The sequence below is a fragment of the Lipophrys pholis genome (assembly GCF_963383615.2).
Source record: "Lipophrys pholis genome assembly, contig: SCAFFOLD_90, whole genome shotgun sequence".
Classification (NCBI taxonomy): Eukaryota; Metazoa; Chordata; class Actinopteri; order Blenniiformes; family Blenniidae; genus Lipophrys; species Lipophrys pholis.
Genome location: NW_028292229.1, coordinates 1 through 17,500, shown reverse-complemented (window position 1 = coordinate 17,500; position 17,500 = coordinate 1). Strand labels below are relative to the sequence as shown.

Here is a 17,500-nt window from a genome sequence, read left to right as displayed (position 1 = left end):
CCTCCTTCTCCTTCCTCTCTTCCTCCTCCTTCTCCTCCTCCTCCTTCTCCTTCCTCTCTTCCTCCTCCTCCTCCTCCTTCTCCTTCCTCTCTTCCTCCTCCTCCTCCTCCTCCTCCTCCTCCTCCTTCTCCTTCCTCTCTTCCTCCTCCTCCTCCTTCTCCTTCCTCTCTTCCTCCTCCTCCTCCTCCTCCTCCTCCTCCTTCCTCTCTTCCTCCTGCTCCTCCTCCTGCTCCTCCAGTTTTGAGTATATCTTCTGGTGTTCTTGATGTCAATCTATTGCTGACTAATGACTCGTCTCTCTGCTCCGTCAGAAGGTGGAGGCCAGTTTCCAGGCGACCGCCATGATGGAGCTGCAGGTGGAGGGCGCCGAACTGACTCAGCAGATGACTCAGCAGCGGATGACTCAGCAGATGACTCAGCAGCTGGCACATAAGACTCCACCCAGAGTCCCCCCCAAACCCACATCCAAGTCCCCCACGCAGGCCTCGCTGGTTGTCAAGATGGCCGCCGGACGCCAGCAGTCACCGTCTCCAGTCAGACACGTGAAAGCACCGACGCCAACGCCGGTCCGGTGAGTGGAGGCGGAGCAATGTGGCTATGAGCCGTCACTCGTCACTCTAGGGATCCCCACCTTACCCAGTCAGAGCCCCCCCCCGGTTCAGTCGGGTCTTTTCCACCAGAAAGAACCGGGTTCTAGTTCGGAGCCAGAACCAGATTTAGCGCCACTTCTTTGTCTTTCCACCGCCAAAGCTAAAGGGGTGCTAAGCTGGCCCCACATTGTCCCTGGGCCAGAGTGGAGCCAGAGTGGAGCCAGAGTGGAGCCAGAGTGGGGCCAGAGTGGAGCCAGAGTGGGGCCAGAGTGGAGCCAGAGTGGAGCCAGAGTGGGGCCAGAGTGGGGCCAGAGTGGGGCCAGAGTGGAGCCAGAGTGGGGCCAGAGCGGGGCCAGAGTGGAGCCAGAGTGGGGCCAGAGTGGAGCCAGAGTGGGGCCAGAGTGGAGCCAGAGTGGGGCCAGAGTGGGGCCAGAGTGGAGCCAGAGTGGGGCCAGAGCGGGGCCAGAGCGGGGCCAGAGTGGAGCCAGAGTGGAGCCAGAGTCTTGTATGGGGTTCTGAGCGCAGGCTGCATGAGGCAGCAGGGGGCGCTCTGCTATGAGACGCTCTACTCTTTTCTTCAAGCTGCTCTGGGGAACCGAAGCTTTTTAGTCAGAAACGTCCAGAAATCCAGTGAAAGGAGCAGAAACGTACTATTGAAGGTCCAAATGTGAAAAAGAAGTAAACTCCTTCAGCCATTATTATTATTATTATTATTATTATTATTATTATTATTATTATTATTATTATTATTACTATTATTATTATTATTATTATTATTATTATTATTGTTATTATTATTATTATTACTATTATTATTATTATTATTATTATTATTATTATTACTATTATTATTATTATTATTATTATTATTATTATTGTTATTATTATTATTATTATTATTACTATTATTATTATTATTATTATTATTAGTATTATTATTATTATTATTATTATTATTATTATTATTATTATTATTATTATTATTATTAGTATTATTAGTATTATTATTATTATTATTATTATTATTATTATTATTATTATTATTATTAGTATTATTAGTATTATTATTATTATTATTAGTATTATTATTATTGTTATTATTGTTATTATTATTATTGTTATTATTATTACTATTATTATTATTACTATTACTATTATTATTATTATTATTATTATTATTATTATTATTATTATTATTATTATTACTATTATTATTATTATTATTATTGATATAGTGATTTATTTCCTCTAGGGCCACTCTGGGGCTCCGGACTAAAGCACCAACAGAGCGACGAGGAGACTCTATGTTTTCTGGCTCTTTGAATATTTGAATATTGTATCTTAGACTATAATTGGAACATGTTTAAAAAAGAAGTAACTATTTGTACATACAAAAGAAATAAAAAGTAAAAAACAATAAAGAGAGATAAACACTGCACATTGTTTGTAAAAGGAGTGGGAAGAAGTACTACACGTTTTAATGTACCTTTTCTTTACTTTGTACACAGATATCCTTATAATTACATAGTCCAGCTATATAAATATATACCATATATACACTTCATAAATATATATATCCATATAAACATATATACACACACATATATATGCTTGTTCAAAATATTCTTTTAGTATCTTTTTTAAACAGATTTATATTTGCACTTTGTTTTATTTCTGTCTCCAGACGGTTCCACAGAGTCCCCCCACAGCTCCACACCACATGCCCCCCCCCCCCCCCCCCCCCCCCTTTTTCCCTCTATAGTTTTTGGCAATAGATTATTTTGCTTCTTTTGCATCCGAGTTGCAAACCAAACTAGATGGACCCTGACACCTGGTTCCTGGTTCCTGGTTCCTGGTTCCTGGCTCTTGGTTCCTGGTTCCTGGTTCCTGGCTCTTGGTTCCTGGTTCCTGGTTCCTGGTTCCTGGTTCCTGGTTCCTGGTTCCTGGCTCTTGGTTCCTGGTTCCTGGTTCCTGGTTCCTGGTTCCTGGTTCCTGGTTCCTGGATCCTGGTTCTTGGATCCTGGTTCCTGGTTCCTGGTTCCTGGTTTCTGGTTTCTGGTTCCTGGATCCTGGATCCTGGATCCTGGTTCCTGGATCCTGGTTCTTGGATCCTGGTTCCTGGTTCCTGGTTCCTGGTTCCTGGATCCTGGATCCTGGATCCTGGATCCTGGTTCCTGGTTCCTGGTTCCTGGTTCCTGGTTCCTGCTGGCGCGTACATTGGTGAAATCATTTTGGGTCCTGGTTCCTGGTTCCTGGTTCCTGGTTCCTGGATCCTGGATCCTGGATCCTGGTTCCTGGTTCCTGGTTCCTGGTTCCTGGTTCCTGGTTCCTGGTTCCTGGTTCCTGGTTCCTGCTGGCGCGTACATTGGTGAAATCATTTTGGGTCCTCCAATGTGTAACTGCAAAATGTTCTTCACTTCTTCTCGGGACAAATGACAAGTGTGGTTCCATTAGAAAAACAGGCAACGTGGCCCCCCATGGTCCGAAACAATAAACACACCATTGTCTGTGTCTGCTGCTTCAGTGGAAACACACTTTGTTTTAACAGACTTGATCAAATCATTTCAAATGTTCTTTTTATTTTATCCTCAGGGTTAAATGACCTCTAAGTTTCAAAACCATTATATAAGTATAATACTTCCATAGGGTGATCAAATACCAAATATGACATTGTAGCATTAAAAACTGGTTGAAATAAAAACATAAAATTATGTATTCTTCTACTATATACAGTTTAATGTGATAAACAAATGTCTCTAATTTATGAAAAATAGTGTGTACCTTTCATAATGAAAGCTGCGTATAATACAAGGAAAGCCCAGCGCAGCACGTACCTGAACAGTGGAACACGTACCTGAACAGTGGAACATGTACCTGAACAGTGGAACACGTACCTGAACAGTGGAACACGTACCTGAACAGTGGAACACGTACCTGCCCAGCGCAGCACGTACCTGAATAGTGGAACACGTACCTGAACAGTGGAACATGTACCTGCCCAGCGCAGCACGTACCTGCCCAGTGGAACACGTACCTGCCCAGTGGAACAAGTGGAACACGTACCTGCCCAGTGGAACCCGTACCTGCGCAGTGGAACACGTGGAACACGTACCTGCCCAGTGGAACACGTACCTGCCCAGTGGAACCCGTACCTGCCCAGTGGAACACGTACCTGCACAGTGGAACACGTACCTGCCCAGCGCAGCACGTACCTGAACAGTGGAACACGTACCTGCCCAGTGGAACACGTACCTGAACAGTGGAACACGTACCTGCCCAGTGGAACCCGTACCTGAACAGTGGAACATATACCTGCCCAGTGGAACACGTACCTGCCCAGTGGAACATGTACCTGCCCAGTGGAACCCGTACCTGCCCAGTGGAACACGTGGAACACGTACCTGCCCAGTGGAACACGTACCTGCCCAGTGGAACACTTGGAACACGTACCTGCCAAGTGGAACACGTACCTGCCCAGTGGAACACGTGGAACACGTACCTGCCAAGTGGAACACGTACCTGCCCAGTGGAACACGTGGAACATGTACCTGCCCAGTGGAACCCGTACCTGCCCAGTGGAACACGTGGAACACGTACCTGCCAAGTGGAACACGTACCTGCCCAGTGGAACCCGTACCTGCCCAGTGGAACACGTGGAGCACGTACCTGCCCAGTGGAACCCGTACCTGCCCAGTGGAACAAGTGGAACACGTACCTGCCCAGTGGAACCCGTACCTGCCCAGTGGAACACGTGGAACACGTACCTGCCCAGTGGAACCCGTACCTGCCCAGTGGAACACGTGGAACACGTACCTGCCCATTGGAACACGTACCTGCCAAGTGGAACACATACCTGCCCAGTGGAACCCGTACCTGCCCAGTGGAACATGTACCTGCCCATTGGAACACGTACCTGCCCAGTGGAACCCGTACCTGCCCAGTGGAACACGTGGAACACGTACCTGCCAAGTGGAACACGTACCTGCCCAGTGGAACCCGTACCTGCCCAGTGGAACACGTACCTGCCCAGCGCAGCACGTACCTGAACAGTGGAACACGTACCTGCCCAGTGGAACACGTACCTGAACAGTGGAACACGTACCTGCCCAGTGGAACCCGTACCTGAACAGTGGAACATGTACCTGCCCAGTGGAACACGTACCTGCCCAGTGGAACACGTGGAACACGTACCTGCCCAGTGGAACACGTACCTGCCCAGTGGAACACGTGGAACACGTACCTGCCAAGTGGAACACGTACCTGCCCAGTGGAACCCGTACCTGCCCAGTGGAACACGTGGAGCACGTACCTGCCCAGTGGAACACGTGGAACACGTACCTGCCCAGTGGAACCCGTACCTGCCCAGTGGAACACGTGGAACACGTACCTGCCCATTGGAACACGTACCTGCCAAGTGGAACACGTACCTGCCCAGTGGAACCCGTACCTGCCCAGTGGAACATGTACCTGCCCATTGGAACACGTACCTGCCCAGTGGAACCCGTACCTGCCCAGTGGAACCCGTACCTGCCCAGTGGAACCCGTACCTGCCCAGTGGAACCCGTACCTGCCCAGCACCAGTGCGGTGAAGCAGGAAACCATCCTAGCTATGGCCTTGCTGTTTTATCACTTCATCACTCCAATTATCACTCTATCACTCTGTCATATCACTCCGTCTCTCTGTTATATCACTGTCATATCACTGCTTCACTCAGCTGTGTCACTCCTTGACTTTGTCATATCACTACCGTATCACTCTGTCATATCACTCCACCCTCTGATCACTCTGCTCTCCATCAGGCCCGTCAAGTCCCCCGTCACCACCAGGAAGCAGGTGACCGTTGGCGCTGACGTCCTGCCGCCATGGAAACAGGGAGACTACAGCGAGTCCAGTACCACTGTAACCCGCCTGGTCCAGGAGCAGGTGGTCACCGGAGTCCGACAGGTGAGGGCGGGGCTGTCAGGGTGGGAGGAGCCAACTCCTCATACAGGTGACGGTGGAGCCGTCAGGGTGGGAGGGGCCAACTCCTCACTACATCAAGACTTGCAGAGGCCTGAGAGAACCAGACCAGCAGACCAAGTCTGCTAAACCCAGACCCATACAATGATTGGTCGGATGCTTCAAGCTCCGCCCCTTTCAGGTGAACGCTCTGATCCTGAAGGGAAACTCTGGTTGAACTAGTGAGTTGATAAGCTGCTTCCTGTTAATGCTGATCAGGATCCAGAAATTCTGGGTTAGTTAATCTAGGTAACAGAGATATCCTGGTATGTTAATCCAGGTTGGTAATAGTGAGGGTCCAGCTGGAGGGTCCAGGTGGAGGGTCCAGGTGGAGGGTGCAGGTGGAGGGTCCAGGTGGAGGGTGCAGGTGGAGGGTCCAGGTGGAGGGCCTCTGGAGTGTCCAGGTGGAGTGTCCAGGTGGAGTGTCCAGGTGGAGGGGCTAGGTGGAGGGTCCAGGTGGAGGGCCTCTGGAGTGTCCAGGTGGAGTGTCCAGGTGGAGGGGCTAGGTGGAGGGTCCAGGTGGAGGGGCTAGGTGGAGGGTCCAGGTGGAGGGCCTCTGGAGTGTCCATGTGGAGTGTCCAGGTGGAGGGGCTAGGTGGAGGGTCCAGGTGGAGGGGCTAGGTGGAGGGTCCAGGTGGAGGGCCTCTGCAAGGTGCAGATGGAGGGCCTCTGGAGTGTCCAGGTGGAGGGTGCAGGTGGAGGGTCCAGGTGGAGGGCCTCTGGAGTGTCCAGGTGGAGTGTCCAGGTGGAGTGTCCAGGTGGAGGGGCTAGGTGGAGGGTCCAGGTGGAGGGCCTCTGGAGTGTCCAGGTGGAGTGTCCAGGTGGAGGGGCTAGGTGGAGGGTCCAGGTGGAGGGGCTAGGTGGAGGGTCCAGGTGGAGGGCCTCTGGAGTGTCCAGGTGGAGTGTCCAGGTGGAGTGTCCAGGTGGAGGGGCTAGGTGGAGGGTCCAGGTGGAGGGGCTAGGTGGAGGGTCCAGGTGGAGGGGCTAGGTGGAGGGTCCAGGTGGAGGGCCTCTGCAAGGTGCAGATGGAGGGCCTCTGGAGTGTCCAGGTGGAGGGTGCAGGTGGAGGGTCCAGGTGGAGGGCCTCTGGAGTGTCCAGGTGGAGTGTCCAGGTGGAGGGGCTAGGTGGAGGGTCCAGGTGGAGGGCCTCTGCAAGGTGCAGATGGAGGGTCCAGGTGGAGGGTCCAGGTGGACGGCCTCTGGAGTGTCTCAAGTCCACATGGGATCCAGATCATCCGATCTCCATCACACTGACCTCCATCACCTGAATGTGCTGTCAGGTTGGTCAAGACGGAGCCGGTCCTGCATCTGAACCTCCACCCTCTGCAGCACCTGAACACTTTTTTCCCTCACGGCAATTTGGTTGTTTCTTCACTTCCTTCGTCACCTCTGGTCACTTCTCGTGGTTCAGCTTCTGATGTAGGTTCCTCCACCCGTTGTTGTGCCTCCAGAGGATATTAGTGACAGAAACAGGACAGAAGCTTCTAGTTAATGACTGCTTGGGGTCCGGATGCCATGAACTCCGTTCACCGACTTAAAATTCAACAAGCCGCCTCCTGAAAGTCCAAACGACAGACCGTCGCACAAAACGCTCCACCAGCTGATCAACTACCGATCACCAGCTGATCACCACCCGATCACCATCCGATCACCATCTGATCACCATCTGATCACCATCTGATCACCATCTGATCACCATCTGATCACCATCTGATCACCATCTGATCACCAGCTGATCACCATCTGATCACCATCCGATCACCATCTGATCACCAGCTGATCACCATCCGATCACCACCCGATCACCATCCGATCACCAGCTGATCACCATCTGATCACCATCCGATCACCATCTGATCACCAGCTGATCACCAGCTGATCACCATCTGATCACCATCCGATCACCAGCTGATCACCATCCGATCACCACCCGATCACCATCCGATCACCAGCTGATCACCATCTGATCACCATCTGATCACCAGCTGATCACCATCTGATCACCATCTGATCACCATCCGATCACCATCCGATCACCATCCGATCACCAGCTGATCACCATCTGATCACCATCTGATCACCATCCGATCACCACCCGATCACCATCCGATCACCAGCCGATCACCAGCCGATCACCATCTGATCACCATCTGATCACCATCCGATCACCATCTGATCACCATCTGATCACCATCCGATCACCATCTGATCACCATCCGATCACCATCTGATCACCATCCGATCACCAGTTGATCACCACCAGATCACCATCCGATCACCAGCTGATCACCATCTGATCACCATCCGATCACCATCCGATCACCACCCGATCACCATCCGATCACCAGCTGATCACCATCTGATCACCAGCTGACAAACAGACTAATCTCTTAAACATTTCATCCATCTCCTCCCTCTTCTCCGTTCCCGGGTGGTGGTGGTGTCAGTCTGAGCACCGTCACCCAGATCACATTGACCCATTAAGAACCTTCCTGCAGGTGGAGAGCCCTCAGGAAGGTGGAGAGCCCTCAGGAAGGTGGAGAGCCCACAGGAAGGTGGAGAGCCCACAGGAAGGTGGAGAGCCCTCAGGAAGGTGGAGAGCCCTCAGGAAGGTGGAGAGCCCTCAGGAAGGTGGAGAGCCCACAGGAAGGTGGAGAGCCCACAGGAAGGTGGAGAGCCCACAGGAAGGTGGCGCCCGGCGTGGGACATGAACCCTCTACCTAGAGATTATGTCTCATGCTCTACCTACTGAGCCAGCCGGGGGACATGAACCCTCTACCTAGAGATTATGTCTCATGCTCTATCTACTGAGCCAGCCGGGGGACATGAACCCTCTACTTAGAGATTATGTCTCATGCTCTACCTACTGAGCCAGCCGGGGGACATGAACCCTCTACCTAGAGATTATGTCTCATGCTCTACCTACTGAGCTCGCCAGGGAACCTTAAAGATTTCAATCCTCTGTTAAAGTTCCAAAGCTGTTGACGATTTGAAATGAATTTGAAACTGTCGTCAAGTTGAAAGTTTCCGTCTCACATCAACGGTCCTTGTTTCAGACTGTGGGACTGTGATGTGACTGAACAGACGGGATTGTGGGTAATGTTTTCTTCCTCCCCAGTCTGCCAGCTGTGGTAGGATGTGCTCTGAGCACTGCTGCTCTGTCTGCAGGCTGAGGCCGGAAAGCGAGCCGGCGCAGTTGCCGGCCCGGCAGCTGGTGCCGTTGCCGGTGCAGTGGCCGGCGCAGTGGCCACTGTGGTGGCCGCCGTGGACCTGGCGCGTGTGCGTGAGCCAGTGCATGTGGAGGGAAGTGGAGCCGTGGAGCCAGAGGAGCAGCAGGAACAGACCGTACAGGTGGAGTTGAGGCGGATCGCTCCACCTGAAGCCGCCCGGCCACCATCTCAGGTCAGAGCGGCCTCGGAGACGGCAGCATTACCAGAGATTCCCTTGAGTGTCCCGGTCAGCATGAGGTGGCTGGACGTCTGTCAAACACTCCAGTTTCCAGTTCTCACTTCCTGTTAGTTATTGTGTCAGGATCGATTTCCTGAGAGGGTCAATCTCTGAGTAATCCTGCTGTGAGCACTGAACGTGTCCACGGGTCTGTTACTTCCTGTAACGCTCCTGTGTCACCTCAGATTCAAACACCCCATCACCAGGATCCACTGCCCCGCTTCACCGTCGCTAAAGTCTCCGTCTCCAAACTCCAGTCTAGCTGTGAGGTAAGACAGGCAGCATCAGGCTAGCAGCATCGAACCACCAAACAACCAAACCACCATGCCACTAAACCACCGAAACTCCAAACCACTGAACCACCAAACCACCAAACCACTAAACCACCACCCAACCACCGAACAACCAAACCACTAAACCACTAAACCACCAAGCCATTAAACCACCACCAAAGCACCACACCACCGAACTACCAAACCACCAAACCACAGGGTTAGGGTTAGGGTTAGGGTTAGGGTTAGGGTTAGGGTTAGGGTTAGGGTTAGGGTTAGGGTTAGGGTTAGGGTTAGGGTTACAGGGTTGGGGTTGGGGTTAGGGTTAGGGTTAGGGTTAGGGTTAGGGTTAGGGTTACAGGGTTGGGGTTGGGGTTAGGGTTAGGGTTAGGGTTAGGGTTACAGGGTTGGGGTTGGGGTTACAGGGTTGGGATTAGGGTTTGGGTTACAGGGTTGGGGTTGGGGTTAGGGTTACAGGGTTGGGGTTACAGGGTTGGGGTTACAGGGTTGGGGTTCCAGGGTTGGGGTTGGGGTTGGGGTTACAGGGTTGGGGTTACAGGGTTGGGGTTCCAGGGTTGGGGTTGGGGTTACAGGGTTACAGGGTTACAGGGTTGGGGTTACAGGGTTACAGGGTTGGGGTTAAATGGTTGGGGTTGGGGTTACAGGGTTGGGGTTGGGGTTACAGGGTTGGGGTTACAGGGTTGGGGTTGGGGTTAGGGTTGGGGTTGGGGTTACAGGGTTGGGGTTACAGGGTTGGGGTTACAGGGTTACAGGGTTGGGGTTGGGGTTACAGGGTTGGGGTTACAGGGTTGGGGTTACAGGGTTGGGGTTACAGGGTTGGGGTTACAGGGTTGGGGTTGGGGTTACTGGGTTGGGGTTACAGGGTTACAGGGTTGGGGTTGGGGTTACAGGGTTGGGGTTACTGGGTTGGGGTTACAGGGTTGGGGTTACAGGGTTACAGGGTTGGGGTTACAGGGTTGGGGTTGGGGTTACAGGGTTGGGGTTGGGGTTAGGGTTGGGGTTAGGGTTGGGGTTGGGGTTACAGGGTTGGGGTTACAGGGTTACAGGGTTGGGGTTGGGGTTACAGGGTTAGGGTTACAGGGTTGGGGTTGGGGTTGCATGGTTGGGGTTGGGGTTAGGGTTGGGGTTGGGGTTACAGGGTTGGGGGTAGGGTTGGGGTTGGGGTTACAGGGTTGGGGTTACAGGGTTGGGGTTGGGGTTACAGGGTTGGGGTTAGGGTTGGGGTTGGGGTTACAGGGTTGGGGTTACAGGGTTGGGGTTACAGGGTTACAGGGTTGGGGTTAGGGTTGGGGTTGGGGTTACAGGGTTGGGGTTGGGGTTACAGGGTTGGGGTTAGGGTTGGGGTTGGGGTTACAGGGTTACAGGGTTACAGGGTTGGGGTTAGGGTTGGGGTTGGGGTTACAGGGTTGGGGTTACAGGGTCACAGGGTTGGGGTTGGGGTTACAGGGTTGGGGTTACAGGGTTGGGGTTACAGGGTCACAGGGTTGGGGTTGGGGTTACAGGGTTGGGGTTACAGGGTTGGGGTTAGGGTTGGGGTTGGGGTTACAGGGTTGGGGTTGGGGTTACAGGGTTGGGGTTAGGGTTGGGGTTGGGGTTACAGGGTTACAGGGTTACAGGGTTGGGGTTAGGGTTGGGGTTGGGGTTACAGGGTTGGGGTTACAGGGTCACAGGGTTGGGGTTGGGGTTACAGGGTTGGGGTTACAGGGTTGGGGTTACAGGGTCACAGGGTTGGGGTTGGGGTTACAGGGTTGGGGTTACAGGGTTGGGGTTACAGGGTTGGGGTTACAGGGTTGGGGTTACAGGGTTGGGGTTACGTTTGTGATAAAGGAAAGAAAGGCATGGTTAACAGTTAACCATATTATATAAGGTTTTTCCTTTTGATATTTAAAATTCATCATTAATAAGTTTAAAAGAGGTTAGTTTCACCTCAGGTTTTGTTTGTAAAAAACGCCATCAGTTTAAAAGGAGGTGTGTTTTTTAATTATTTTAAAGGGAGAATAAACCTTTTGCAGCGTTTTTCAGTGAAGTAAAAAAGGAATTGAGAGAGATCACCCAGATAAACATGAACTGAGGATCGACCTTCTGATACTCGTATTCTTAAAAAATATTATTATAAATTACTGGGGAAGGGGGGGGGGGTTAGGTTTTAGGCAGGGGGTGGAAGGTTAGGGTTAGGTAAGGGGGAGAGTGCGGTTAAGGTTAGGAGAGAAAGAGGGGGGTGTGGTTATATTTAGGGTGGGAAAGTGGATGAAGAGGTAAGGAAATGGGGGGAGGAAAGAGGGAAGAAGGGGAGTAAAATTATTAATAGTATAAAAGCTAAAATGTGAGTTCCGAGACGTCGCTGGATGTATTGGTGAGTTTGTTTATTAAAATTGTCTGTGTTGAGGTGGGGTTAAAAGCCCTCCACATTGAGCTGGTGGGGGTAGCCGTTGCTGGTTCAGGAGGTGGTATTTATCCCCCCTGGGTTGTAGAGTGCTGGAGAAGGAGTCTGGGTGTTGGGTGGTCATCATCCCTCGCAGGTCTGGAAGGCCGGTCCCCACTAGGGTGGTTGGTGGCCCCCTGTCCACTACTCTTTTGTAGGTGTTCAGCAGGGGTGGTTTGGGAGCCTGGGAGGTCTCGGTAGGCAGGCAGGGTTAGGGTTGGGGTTGGGGTTAGGGTTGAGGTAAAGGTTGGGGTTGAGGTAAAGGTTGGGGTTGGGGTTAGGGATGGGGTTGGGGTTGAGGTAAAGGTTGGGGTTGAGGTAAAGGTTGGGGTTGGGGTTAGGGATGGGGTTGGGGTTGAGGTTGAGGTTGGGGTTGGGGTTGAGGTTGAGGTTGAGGTTGAGGTTGAGGTTGAGGTTGAGGTTGGGGTTGAGGTTGGGGTTAGGGTTAGGGTTAGGGTTAGGGTTAGGGTTGGGTTAGGGTTAGGGTTAGGGTTGGGGTTAGGGTTGGGTTAGGGTTAGGGTTGGGGTTGGGGTTGGGGTTGGGGTTACAGGGTTGGGGTTGGGTTAGGGTTAGGGTTAGGGTTAGGGTTAGGGTTAGGGTTAGGGTTAGGGTTAGGGTTAGGGTTAGGGTTGGGGTTGGGGTTGGGGTTGGGGTTACAGGGTTGGGGTTGGGGTTACAGGGTTACAGGGTTGGGGTTACAGGGTTACAGGGTTGGGTTTGGGGTTGAGGTTGGGGTTGGGGTTGGGTTTGGGGTTGAGGTTGGGGTTGGGGTTGGGGTTGGGGTTGGGGTTGAGGTTGGGGTTGAGGTTGAGGTTGGGGTTGGGGTTGGGGTTACAGGGTTACAGGGTTGGGTTTGGGGTTGAGGTTGGGGTTGGGGTTACAGGGTTTGGGTTGGGGTTGGGGTTGAGGTTGGGGTTGGGGTTGAGGTTGGGGTTGGGGTTGGGGTTACATATCTTGCCAAAGGTGGGTTTCGAGCTGCCAGAACACATGTGAGGAAATAACGTGATCTTTAACCTCCGTCTTCATCCCATTAACACGTAAACGCATCAATGAATTAATCCGTCTAAAACTCCATCCTCCACATTTATTCACACTAACGTCTCACAGCTCCTCCCCCTGCTGTGATGTCACTCCTTGAAACCAACATGTGATTGGATGACAGTGTGGCTCTCCTTCCTCTCCGGCCGGCTCAGGTTTCCTTTGCCGGCAATGCTGTTGCCGCTCTGCAGAGAGACCTGTCCTCGTCCTTGGTCAGAAACATCATCACACCCGTCAAGTCGCCTAGTCCATCTCGTAAAGCTGCTGAGACCTGGCACTCGGCGGCGGAGCCCGCCCCCCTGCCATTCAGAGGCCCCGCCCCCCCCTGGACGGGAGCGTCAGAGGCTGAGTTCCAGGTTGGTAACTGAGTCTGGTGAGCTGGCCGAGAGAAGCTGACGAGTCAGTAAAACATGTGACGAGTCAGTGAGATACCTGATGACTCAATCAAATACCTGACGAGTCAGTGAGATACCTGACGAGTCAGTGAGATACCTGATGAGTCAGTGAGATACCTGACGAGTCAGTGAGATACCTGACGAGTCAGTAAGATACCTGATGACTCAATTAAATACCTGACGAGTCAGTGAGATACCTGATGAGTCAGTGAGATACCTGACGAGTCAGTGAGATACCTGATGAGTCAGTAAGATACCTGATGACTCAATCAAATACCTGACGAGTCAGTGAGATACCTGACGAGTCAGTGAGATACCTGATGAGTCAGTAAGATACCTGATGACTCAATTAAATACCTGACGAGTCAGTGAGATACCTGATGACTCAATCAAATACCTGACGAGTCAGTGAGATACCTGACGAGTCAGTGAGATACCTGACGAGTCAGTGAGATACCTGATGAGTCAGTGAGATACCTGATGAGTCAGTAAGATACCTGATGAGTCAGTAAGATACCTGATGACTCAATTAAATACCTGACGAGTCAGTGAGATACCTAATGACTCAATCAAATACCTGACGAGTCAGTGAGATACCTGACGAGTCAGTGAGATACCTGATGAGTCAGTAAGATACCTGACGAGTCAGTGAGATACCTGACGAGTCAGTGAGATACCTGACGAGTCAGTGAGATACCTGATGAGTCAGTAAGATACCTGATGACTCAATTAAATACCTGACGAGTCAGTGAGATACCTGCTGACTCAATTAAATACCCGACGAGTCAGTGAGATACCTGACGAGTCAGTGAGATACCTGATGACTCAATTAAATACCTGACGAGTCAGTGAGATACCTGACGAGTCAGTGAGATACCTGACGAGTCAATTAAATACTTGACGAGTCAGTCAGAGCAACCAGATCTACCAGAGCAACCAAAGGAACCAGAAAAACGGGTCCAATGAGCACCCGGGTTCAGGTCCGTGTTCTGCCACCATCTCCCTTGTTGTGAATCCAGTAGAGCAATGGCTCCCAGCATGGTGGTGGAGAGTGGAGGACCTCCACCCAGACACACGACCTCCTGGAGGCCGTGGGGAAGGTCTGGGTGGAGAGTGGAGGACCTCCACCCAGACACACGACCTCCTGGAGGCCATGGGGAAGGTCTGGGTGGAGAGTGGAGGACCTCCACCCAGACACACGACCTCCTGGAGGCCATGGGGAAGGTCTGGCTGGAGAGAGGAGGACCTCCACCCAGACACACGACCTCCTGGAGGCCATGGGGAAGGTCTGGGTGGAGAGTGGAGGACCTCCACCCAGACACACGACCTCCTGGAGGCCGTGGGGAAGGTCTGGGTGGAGAGAGGAGGACCTCCACCCAGACACACGACCTCCTGGAGGCCGTGGGGAAGGTCTGGGTGGAGAGAGGAGGACCTCCACCCAGACACACGACCTCCTGGAGGCCGTGGGGAAGGTCTGGGTGGAGAGTGGAGGACCTCCACCCAGACACACGACCTCCTGGAGGCCGTGGGGAAGGTCTGGGTGGAGAGTGGAGGACCTCCACCCAGACACACGACCTCCTGGAGGCCATGGGGAAGGTCTGGGTGGAGAGTTCTCTGGAATCTACCCAGGGTTGGATGTTTCCCACGCTGCCTGGCCAGAGAAGACAGAATGTGTGAGGTGGATGAAGGACTACGGCCGGACCCTGACCCGAGACCAGATCCTGCTGGAGAGGAGCTCCATGTGGAAATACTGTGACTCATTTTGGTGGCAGTGTGTTGAAGGAACCCTCCTGTGGTGAACAAACACTCATGCAGTGTGTGTTTTCACAGCTTGTGTGTATTTCTGAGGGTAGAAAGTGACGGGACCCAGAAGGTAGATGTTTGTACTGTTGAGTGTGACTTTTTTAAATTGTGTGTGAAGATTTGAGAAAATGGTGAGTTGTTCCAGGAGTTGTGTCGGAGCAACTGAGAAAAACTGTAATGGCTGAGACCCCACCAGGGGGCGCTCTGCTGTGTGAGAATGTAGAACTGTCTTTATCACTTGTTTTCCTTCAACTCCATGTCCCTGTGTTGTGTTGGTGTTGTTTGTGTGTGTGTTGGTGTTGTTTGTGTGTGTGTTGTGTTGTTTGTGTGTGTGTTGGTGTTGTTTGTGTGTGTGTTGGTGTTGTTTGTGTGTGTGTTGGTGTTGTCTGTGTGTGTGTTGGTGTTGTCTGTGTGTGTGTTGGTGTTGTTTGTGTGTGTGTTGGTGTTGTCTGTGTGTGTGTTGGTGTTGTCTGTGTGTGTGTTGGTGTTGTCTGTGTGTGTGTTGGTGTTGTCTGTGTGTGTGTTGGTGTTGTTTGTGTGTGTGTTGGTGTTGTCTGTGTGTGTGTTGTGTGCCAGCCCCCTGCTGACTGTGTGTTTGATTGACAGGTGGTGGAGGCAGCAGCCGTCCCTTCAGCAGGAGGCGCCGTGGTTCCTCCCACCCTGCTGAGTGTAAGTTCTCTGCTGGAGCTGAGAGACGTGGCGCCACGATGCCGCCACGCCTCGACGCCACGACGCCACGGCGCTGCGACGCCGTGACCCTGAGCCTCTGCGCTCCTGTCTTCCTGTCTACTCACTGTGCTGTCGCCACCACAGGGCCTGAAGAACGTGACGGTGACGGAGGGCGAGTCGGTGACCCTGGAGTGTCAGATCAGTGGCCACCCGGCGCCCGTCATCATGTGGTTCAGGGAGGACTTCAAGATCGAGACCTCCATCGACTTTCAGATCAGCTACCAGAGCGGCTTCGCCCGAATGGTGATCCGCGAGGCCTTCGCCGAGGACAGCGGCCGCTTCACCTGCACCGCCACCAACGAGGCGGGCACCGTCAGCACCTCCTGCTACCTGCTGGTCCAGGGTCAGTACCAGGAAGAAGCTTCGCTCCCTAACCCACTGCAGTATTGATCACTACAGTATTGATCACTACAGTATCGATCACTACAGTATTGATCACTGCAGTATTGATCACTACAGTATTGATCACTGCAGTATTGATCACTGCAGTATCGATCACTACAGTATCGATCACTACAGTATCGATCACTGCAGTATTGATCACTACAGTATCGATCACTACAGTATTGATCACTGCAGTATTGATCACTACAGTATTGATCACTACAGTATCGATCACTACAGTATCGATCACTAACCAGATGTGTTTGTGTTCCTGGGCAGTTTCTGAGGAAATCGAGAGCAGAGAGGAGGGCACCGCCATCGGCCATGTTGAAATGACAGAAGTCAAACTGTGAGTGTGTCAGACCTTTTTCAGCGCCCTGGCATCACGCCGCCCCGGCATCACGCCGCCCCAGCATCACGCCGCCCCGGCATCACGCCGCCCTGGCATCACGCCGCCCCGGCATCACGCCGCTCCGCTCACGCCGCCCTGTCATGCCACCATCTGACCACACGTCGGTTTTCACAGGTTGACCCAAGAAACCTCGGAGGAGCTGAGCACCGCCGAGGCCGACGGCGCCGCCGCCGCCGCCGCCGCCGCCGCCGCTCCCTTCTTCATCCACAAACCAACCGTGCAGAAACTGGTGGAGGGCGGCAGCGTGGTGTTCCACTGTCAGGTGGGAGGAAGTCCCAAACCTCACGTCATCTGGAAGAAGAGTGGTGTGGCGCTCACCACCGGATACAGGTACCACGCAGCTGGATCAAACTGAGGCTGCACTTCACTCCGCAGCCTGTAGGGGTTGCTAATCCTTCTGTGTGTCTCCCAGATACAAAGTGGCTTACAAGAAGGAGAGTGGCGAGTGCAGGCTTGAGATCTCCATGACCTTCGCCGATGACGCCGGAGAGTACGCCGTGTTCGCCAAAAACCAGCTGGGAGAAGTGTCGGCCTCCGTCAGCCTGCTGGAGGAAGGTATAGACAATAACATGGTATGACAGACCCGCGCCATACCATCAACCACTGAAAATCACTTCTGGGTTCACAGAGGAATACCAGGTCTACATGAAGAAACAGGAAACAACCTTCACAGCCGAAGTGACGGCAGCGGTTCAAGAGCCCAAAGCCGGAGCCGTCCCATCAGTGGTCCTGATCCCAGCCAAGGCCATGACCTCCACCACCTCCACCATCTCCACCACCTCCACCATCATCTCCGGACAGGTAGGCTGCACTGTGATAGAGAGAGCACCAACAGCAGGGTCAGAGGGAGAGAGAGAGAGAGCGAGAGAGAGGGAGAGAGAGAGAGAGAGAGAGAGAGAGAGAGAGGGAGAGAGAGAGAGAGAGAGAGAGAGGGAGAGAGAGGGAGAGAGGGAGAGAGAGAGAGAGAGAGAGGGAGAGAGAGAGGGA

At 52.6% G+C, this 17,500-nt stretch overlaps 1 protein-coding gene across 1 annotated transcript in view; it reads left to right on the top strand.

The window, feature by feature from the left end:
* LOC308128067 (titin-like) overlaps positions 1–17,314 on the top strand; it is a gene marked incomplete at its 3' end in the record, with an annotated part of 22,989 nt that extends 5,675 nt beyond the window's left edge. The window contains exons 6-16 of the mRNA XM_080493735.1: positions 312–571; positions 5,391–5,535; positions 8,758–8,991; positions 9,222–9,305; positions 12,946–13,146; positions 15,595–15,657; positions 15,802–16,060; positions 16,381–16,450; positions 16,628–16,843; positions 16,926–17,068; positions 17,142–17,314. Coding sequence (XP_080349861.1) covers positions 312–571; positions 5,391–5,535; positions 8,758–8,991; positions 9,222–9,305; positions 12,946–13,146; positions 15,595–15,657; positions 15,802–16,060; positions 16,381–16,450; positions 16,628–16,843; positions 16,926–17,068; positions 17,142–17,314 — 1,848 coding nt within the window. The remainder of the gene's footprint in view (positions 1–311; positions 572–5,390; positions 5,536–8,757; positions 8,992–9,221; positions 9,306–12,945; positions 13,147–15,594; positions 15,658–15,801; positions 16,061–16,380; positions 16,451–16,627; positions 16,844–16,925; positions 17,069–17,141) is intronic.
* Between the last annotated feature and the right edge of the window lie 186 nt (positions 17,315–17,500).